This window comes from Arachis ipaensis, chromosome B08 (genome assembly GCF_000816755.2).
Source record: "Arachis ipaensis cultivar K30076 chromosome B08, Araip1.1, whole genome shotgun sequence".
Taxonomy (NCBI): Eukaryota; Viridiplantae; Streptophyta; class Magnoliopsida; order Fabales; family Fabaceae; genus Arachis; species Arachis ipaensis.
In genome coordinates this window covers 21,977,369-21,986,112 of record NC_029792.2, presented here as the reverse complement: position 1 = coordinate 21,986,112, position 8,744 = coordinate 21,977,369, and the positions used below count along the sequence as shown (strand labels likewise).

The following is an 8,744-nucleotide window of genomic DNA, read 5'->3' as shown; positions in this document are numbered from 1 at the left end:
TTTTGTTGACCACTTAAAATAGAAGCATAGGCTATACAACCAAATACCCTTAGGTAACCAATCTCTGGTAGTTTACCTTTTAGGAGCTGATATGGTGAGGAATTTTGCAGCACCTCACATGGTAATCTATTGATTATATGAATGGCTTGAGATGTTGCAAAATTCCATAGTCCTTTTGGTAACCTTGAATGAAACATAAGAATCCTAGTCACCTCCAATATATGTTGATGTTTTCTCTCCACAATCTCATTTTGTTGTAGAGTTTCAACACATGTTTGGTGAATTATGTCTTGATTCATAAAATCCACTTATGTTAAATTCAACACCATTATCAGTCCTAATGATTTTAACAGTTTTTTCAAATTGTGTTTGAACTAAAGATACAAAATTCTGCACAAGAGGCCTTGTTTTAGCTTTAGATTTCATAAAAAACAGCTAGGTATATCTACTTCTATCATTAACTACTGTTAGAAAATACTTGTATCCATTTGTTGAAGGGACACTAACCGGCCTCCAAATGTCCATATGAACTAAATCAAATACAGATTCTGAACTAGACAAACTAAAAGGAAAAGAAATTCTTTTTTGTTTTGCAAAATGACATGAGTCACATGGGTTTACATCACCCTTATTATCAATGAAATCGTATTTTGTTTACATTACATTTAATCTCTGAATGGGAATGTGACCTAATCTAAGATGTCATGCTTTTGTAGTGCCTAATGTACTTGAGCTCCCAAGCATTCCTATTGATGTCAGTGCTGAATTCATCGTTGTTGATGCTACTGTTTTCAAATTTTCAAATGCATAGAGTCCTCGTCTTTGTTCAGCTACTCCAATCATTTTCTTGGAGAGACAATCCTGTATCTCACTGAATTGACAGCCAAGGTTAGATGTCAACTTTGTAACTGAAATGAGATTGAACTTGAATGTTGGGGTGTACAATGCATGCACTAAATGGAAATGTTTAGAGAATTCAACAGTTCCAGCTACATCGGTTATGGTTTGAGTCCCATCGGGGAGATTTACATGCACTGGTTTTATGTGATAAATGCTTTTGAATTATTGAATTGAGTATACAACATGATCCGTGGCCTGAGTCGACGACCCAAGAGTCAGGCCTAAAGGTTGCTAACAACATGATGAATGATATACCTGGTGTGGATGGGAGTGTGAGAACTTGATTGACATTGTGAGTGGTGCTTGTTGATCTTTGTTGATCCAAGAGAGCCAATAGTGCAAGCTTCTGTTCTGTTGAGAAGTTGACTTCAGAACTCCCATTCACTATCCCAGCGGATTTGCTGAATTTCTCATTTACTTCATCAGTAGTGCCAATTGTCACATTATTGACCACACTTTCCCTTCCATTGTCTTTCATATGAGGTGGAAAGCCAGGTTTACAGTAACACACATTCTCAATGTGTTTGCTTCTACCCCAAAATGTGCATTGCTTGAAACCTCTTCCACTTCTTCCTGATCCGGATCTTCCCCTTCTGCCTCTAGCAGCTCTTCCTCTTCCAGCTAGTGCAAATTCATGAGAGGATTGATTTAGACCAGCCACGACCAGGGCCTTGCACTCATTGGGGTCCATATTCTGCCTTTCTTGCTGGAGGAGCAAAGAAAATGCGGTTTCAACTGTTGGTAGTGGCGTCATAAGCATTAGCTATCACCTAACAGTGGTGAATTGATCACTTAAACCTCTCAGGAATCGTACCATCCTAGTATCTTGCCTATAGCCTCTCATTATTCCCAATCCACACTTACATGTTTCATGACAACTCTCACATGATGGAACTGGTTTGAAGTTATCTAATCCCTCCCAAATTCCCTTCATCTTGGTGAAGTAATCTGTGATACTCATATCCTCTTGCTTTGCAGTAATGCAAAAAATGTCTCCCTGGAAATAACGATGTTTTAAATCTTTCCATAAATCTGCTGCGTCATTGATCGATACTACACTCTGTGCTATGGCTGGGCTCAAAGAAAGATTCAGCCATTATACCACATACATATTACATCTCTCCCAGGCTTCAAACAGCGGATCGTCACTAGGTGGCTTAGGCAGTGATCCATCAATACATTTTATCTTGTTTTTACCTCTTAAAGCTCTCGACATTGATGTCTCCCAGGTATGATAGTTATTCAAGTTGAGAATCGATGCAATTAGGGGAGTACCTGGACTCTCTCCCGGATGCAAGTAGTAGTGGCTTGTTGGATCCAAAATTGGACTCAAATTAGCACGATTAGAATTTTGTTGCATCTGATTGAACTGACTGAACAGGCTTGTTAGGGTTTGTAAATCAATATGAGACAGAGGAGTGGTAGGACCGGTTGCCATCGATTCTTGCTACTAGAAGCAAATTGCTCGAAAGAAAACTCAGATGCTTGAAAGAAACAGAGCCAAGACCCTTCAGCGTTCGATCTAATGATTGGAGCCTTCGCCACCCCACACTCACCGTCAATTTTAAAAGGTTAGATTTATAGGTATTTGTATAGTATTTTGAAGGGTTTGAGAATATTTTAGATAGTTTTGGAACGTTTTAAAATGTCTTACAAGATTTCAGAAGATTTTAGAAAATTCTAGAAGACTTTGAAAGGTTATAGAATATTCTAGAAAAGTCTGAATGTATATAGAAGTATGAAGGTAGTATGGAATAATTTAAAAATATTTAGAAAGTTGTGGTAGGATAAATATTTGTAATGAGGATTCTGGATGATTAATCTGAACCATTGATTAGATTTAATCATGACCATCCATTAACGAGGTGGATAGTTATAAATAGGAGGTAAGAGTTAGAGTTTGAGGGTGTATGAGTCATTTGTAACAAATACTTAAGTAATAAAATGTTCTTTCTACCAAAACTTTCTTTCTCTTATGTTCTTAACTTTCTTGTTAAATACTGAGAGTTAGGCTGACTTGGTCTTAGTTCAAGAGGTTGAGTAAGTTTGTGTGCCAGCACGGTAGTATTGGAGTGTGTCCAAAACTGTGACAATTTGGTATCAGAGTAAGGTTCGAGAGGGAGTACAAGTGGTTTGTGGAGAACTTAGCCAGGGGTGGAGAACTTCCTATGAAAAATAGAGAGGTACTTTGAAGGCCAAGGGGTGGTCGAAGAACCAATAAAGGTACGCACTGCAGCTCTCTACCTTTTTGATAATGCTATTTTGTGGTGGGGGAGAAAATACGTAGATATGAAGAAGGGTACTTACAACATAGGCACATGGAAAAATTTCAAAACAGAGTTGAAAAGACAATTATTTCCTGAAAATGTGGTTTATGAAGCAAGGAAGAAGTTGAGGGAATTGAAGTACAAGAGTATGATTAGCGACTACGTAAAGGAATTCACTACTCTCACGCTTCAAATCCCCAACTTAGCATCAGAGGATGCATTGTTCTTCTTCATTGATGGACTCCAACATTGCGCAAAGTAAGAACTACAAAAAAGAAATGTTAAGGATATCGATGAAACCATCGTGGTGGTCGAATCACTCACTAAGTATCATAGGGAAGACTCTAAACTCAAGTATTCCTCCAAACCTAGCTCTACTAAAGGTGGGGGAGACAATGGGAAGAGTTTCTCAACCAAAAAGAAAGAAAAATACTCTTTAAAGAAAGAGTACGAAGAAAAAAAGAAGACTTTTGTGCCTAAAGAAGGATGCTTTGTGGGAAAGAACCACACCAAATGAAGGACTGTCACAAGTTAGGGACTTTGGCATCTATCGTCGAGGAACGAGAGGCTCAATCTCAAGTAACTGAGTGTGTTGGATCTATCCAACTCATGAATGCTGTGAAGGGAAAAGAGGCAAGCATGGCAGAAAAGAAAGGCTTGATGTATGTCAAAGCCTTTATCAATGAAAAACCTGTTATGACTATGATCGACACTGGTGCTACACACAACTTCATCACACTTGATGAAGCAAAGAGACTTGGGTTGAAAATTACCGAAAAGAATGGATGGTTCAAATCTATGAATACCACTGGTGAACCCCTTAAGGGAGTAGCAAAAAAAGGTTGAGATGACTCTTGGTTCTTGGAAGGGTCTTGTGGATTTTTCAGTAGCATCCATGGACGATTTCAAAATAGTCATCGGACTCGATTTACAAAGGAAGGCAAATATAATACCTATTCTATACTACGATATAATATGCGTCATGGAAAAATGGTCTTCATGCATGGTTCCTATAGTCTGTAAAGCTAAAGGACTACCGATGCTTTCTACTATGCAACTCAAGAAACGGATCAAGAAGCGAGAGATTACATATTTAACTCTATTACAAAAGGAGTCAACATTTGAAAGAGAAGACGTTTCTCCCAAAATCAAGAAAAATCCTTAAAGAAAATAAGGATGTGATGCCTCCCAAGTTGCCAAAATAACTACCACATAGGAGGAAGGTGGACCACAAGATTGAATTGGAGTCAGGGGTAACGGCACCTGCCTCAGCACCTTATAGGATGGCACCGCCAAAACTTGAGGAATTGAAGAAGCAACTCAAGAATTTGCTAGATGCTGGATTCATCGATCCATCGAAGGCACCTTATGGCCCAACAGTTTTGTTCCAAAAGAAGCATGATAGTTCATTGAGACTATGCATTGACTGTCGAGCACTTAACAAGGTAACCATCAAGAACAAATACCATATTCCTTTAATATCCAATTTGTTTGATCAACTTGGTAGAGTTAAGTGGTTCTCAAAGCTGGATTTGCGATCAGGATATCACTAAGTGAGGATTGCCGATGGTGATGAGCCTAAGACCATGTGTGTCACGAGGTATGGATCGTATGAGTGGTTGGTGATGCCTTTTGGCTTAACCAATGCTCCTGCGACCTTTTATACCATGATGAACAAGATCTTTCGTCCTTATCTTGATCGGTTTGTAGTGGTCTACTTGGATGACATTGTTGTCTATAGCAATACCTTGGAAGAACATGTAGAACACTTACAAACCGTGTTCAAGATCTTACGAGAAAATAATCTATATATAAAGAAGGAAAAGTATTCCTTTACAAAGGGACAAAGTCCACTTTTTGGGACACATCATTAAAGATGTAACTCTCTGCATGGATAAATAAAAAGTGAATGCTATCAAAGAGTGGGAGCCGCCAAATAAGGTATCTGAATTGAGGTCATTCTTTGGGTTGACTAATTACTATCGAAGGTTTATCAATGGATACTCCGCCAAGGCTATACCATTAACTGATCTTCTCAAGAAGAATCACTCTTGGGAATGGTCAAAGGAGTGTCAAAAGGCCTTTGATGAATTGAAGGCTGCTACTATAGAAGGACCAATACTAGCACTGCCCAATTACTCGAAGGTGTTTAAAGTCCACATTGATGCTTCTGACTACGCTATTGGAGGAATTCTGATACAAGAAGGATATCCTATTACCTTTGAGAGTCGCAAGATGAAGCACATTATTTAAGAACTTGGCGCCACTACTTGCTTGGTTCACACTTCATCGTCAAGACAGGCAATGTGGCTACAAGTTACTTCCAAACTCAGAAGAAGTTAAGCCCCAAACAAGATGTCACTCGTTCTTACCTCGATAAAGCTACAAAGATCAGAGGATGAAGAAATAGGTAGATAAGAAGATGAGGCATGCAAGCTATCAAGTGGGAGATAAGGTAATTAAACTTCTTTCACAACAATTTAAAGCCTTTCGCAAGGTTCATAAGGGCTTAATCCGCAAATACGAAGGGCCATTTAAGATCATTGGACGTGTTGGGAAGGTTGCTTACAAAGTACAACTCCCTCCCTTTATGAAGATCCACCCGGTCTTCCATGTAAGTATGCTTAAACCATATCATGAAGACCAAGATGAACTGAATAGAGGTGACTCGAGTTGTTCTCCGCCTGTGGTGATTAGATCCTTTGATAAAGAAATCAAAGAGATCTTAGCTAATCACGTTGTGCGACGAAGAGGAGTACCACCAAGTATCCAATACATGATCAAGTGGAAAGGACTCCCGATAACCAGCTGGGAAGCTCGTGAGGATCTGTGGAAATTCTAAGAACACCTAGAGCGCTATCATGAACAGAACGTGACGAGGATGTCTGCGCATTAGGTGGGGGAGAATGTCACGGTAAATTTTAGAAGGTTAGATTTAACGGTATTTGTATAGTTTTCTAGAGTATTTGAGAATGCTCTAGATGGTTTTGGAATATTCTAGAATGTCCTAGAAGGTCTCGGAAGACCTTAGAAAGTTCTAGAAGACTCTAGAAGGTCATAGAGTATTCTAGAAGAGTCTGAATGTATATAGAAATTTGAAAGGTAGTATGGAATAATCTAGAAGTATTTAAAAAGTTATGGTAGGATAGATATTTGTAATGAAAGTTCTGGATGATTAATCTGGACCGTTGATTATATTTAATCCTAACCATCCATTAAGGAGGTGGATGAGTATAAATCAAGGTTCTGAAAACTAAACCGGTCATCAAACTGCTCTAGCTACTAGTTCATTGGTTTATTGGTTCAACCGTGGTTCAACCGAAATAACCATTTTATAATAAAATAATAAATAAACACACAAAAATATAATTATAGATTAATATAAACTTTAAAATATTATCCAAATTAAAAGTATTACATCAACCACGATATATAATCTCATCCAAATACAAACACAAAAATCAAATAATAAAAAAACTAAATAATCAGTCACAAACCATTCAATTATTCAATTATTCACCATCTTCATATTACATGTCAAATTGCTGCATAGAGAATGCTAACATTTTGATGTATTTGATTTGATCACTATCAGTCTTCTGTTGCGTCATGAGTGTTGTTCATTCAGCAATGGAGAGTATGTAAAGGCAAGATTGGGTGAATTAGACAGACAGTGTATTGAGGCCACTGATGAGGTGAGCACCAATCAACCATTTGAGACCATTTCTTCTATTCCATATTTATATCATAACCTGAATCTGTCATACATAGTATGTTGGGTCAGCCTGGGAGGAACTGAAACATATTGGGCAAGTTGTAGGATTCCTAGTAAAATTTAGTTTTACAGAATCTTGAATTCATATTCAAATAAACAAATGAAAAGAAAGTCAATATTGTTCATCTTCCATTCAATTCTTAATCTCAGGTGTTGCATCAGAAATAAAAAAAAATATTTAATGAAGTAACAAAGGAGCTCTGCCCAGTGAGTGTCCTCTTTTCAATTTATAGCTACCTGTAAATTGATATACCTCAATTCGATTCTCTTTCTAATAACAAGAACAATTAATTAAGATCAACATCATGAACAATTTATCAAATTAAGATCAACAACATGAATAATTTATCAAATCAACATTATAACATGAACAATTTATCAAATCAAGAACTGCAAACCACAACAAGAATAATTTATAAAATTAACAAATTATCAAAAGGTCAAGAACAACACAACAATCTAAAATTTAAAAGTTAAGAACAACACTAAAACATCAATTTATTAAATTAACAAGTTAATAAGATCAATTAGAACTAAAAATCAAAATAACAAGAACAACTAAATCTTTAAAATATAGCAAACCAACAACAAAACAAGAACTGGAACAACATACTAATCATTAAAGACAACAATTAAATAAAATAATAACTGAATAATTAACACAAGAAAGAACAAGTAAAGGAAAATAAATTACCTTAGGCTGGAGCATGTTTTGAAATTCGAACAGAACAAGGAGAGGGAGCTGGAGCTTTAAAATGCGACGGAGATGGTTGAACAGAAATAGAACGGTGGTTGAACGACGGCTCTAACACGCGAGGAGAGGTCGGAACAGAGGGCTAAGCAGCTCAAACAGAAAGACAGGGGCTGGAGCGCGGGGGAACAGAGCTTGAAGAGTAGTAGAACCTCGGCGAGACAGCGGTGGAAGCTCGGCCAAAAAGGAGGCGGAACGCGCATTGTGACGATGTTGTTGGCCTGTTGCAGTGCAGATGATAGCGGTGGTTGGACATTGAAGAACGGCGACGAAGAAGAACAGCGGCAGTAGCAAAACATTCCAGTTCAAAGGTTGAAGAACAAGAATGTGGGAGTAAGGGAGGAGATAGAGATGAGAGGCGCATGTGAGAGGAAGGAGAATGAGTGACTGAGTGAGTGAGAGAGTGCGTAGCTTTGATTAGGGTTTCAATGAATGAAACGGCGCCGTTTGGACAAAAATTAAAAAACTGGCTGGGTCCCGGTTCGATTCGATCGAATGATTCCCGGCCGGTTCAACGGTTCAACTCCAGTTTTCAAATTCCCCGGTTATGCTTTCTATTCGATTCGTCTTTCTTGTCGGTTCACGGTTCAATCGGTTCGAACCGGTTTTCAGAACCTTGGTATAAATAAGAGATGAGAGTTGGAGTTTGAGGGAGTGTGAGTCATTTGTAACAAACACTTGAGTAATAAAGTGTTCTTTCCACCAAAGATTCATTTCTCTTGTGTTCTTAGTTTTCTTGCTAAATACTGAGGGTTAGGCTGACTTGGTCTTAACTCAAGAGTTGAGTAAGTCCGAATGCCGGCACGATAGCGTTAGAGTGTGTTCAAGGTCGTGACACCACGCTCACCACACCAGGATGAAAGAGCTGTGAGAATGGTAAAGCAACTCTCATCATCTTTGTTGTATGAGTTCGAACGTTGAGAAGAAGAAGAACGGAGATCAAGAAGGTGAAGAAGATGGATGAGAAAAATGAATGAGAGAGAGACAAAGAGGTTATGCATTTTCTTGGAGTCAAAAGAAAAGGAAAATTTGTAAAAATGAGAACTTAATT

General features: G+C 38.1%; 1 protein-coding gene across 1 annotated transcript; it reads right to left on the bottom strand.

Annotated features, from left to right (window-relative positions):
- On the bottom strand, window positions 564-1,692 carry LOC107612010. Its single transcript, XM_016313857.2, has 2 exons — window positions 1,156-1,692; window positions 564-871 (listed from the first exon to the last, which is right to left on the bottom strand). The coding sequence occupies exons 1-2, from the start codon at window positions 1,658-1,660 to the stop codon at window positions 840-842; spliced, it is 537 nt and encodes a 178-aa protein (XP_016169343.1). The 5' UTR covers window positions 1,661-1,692; the 3' UTR covers window positions 564-839.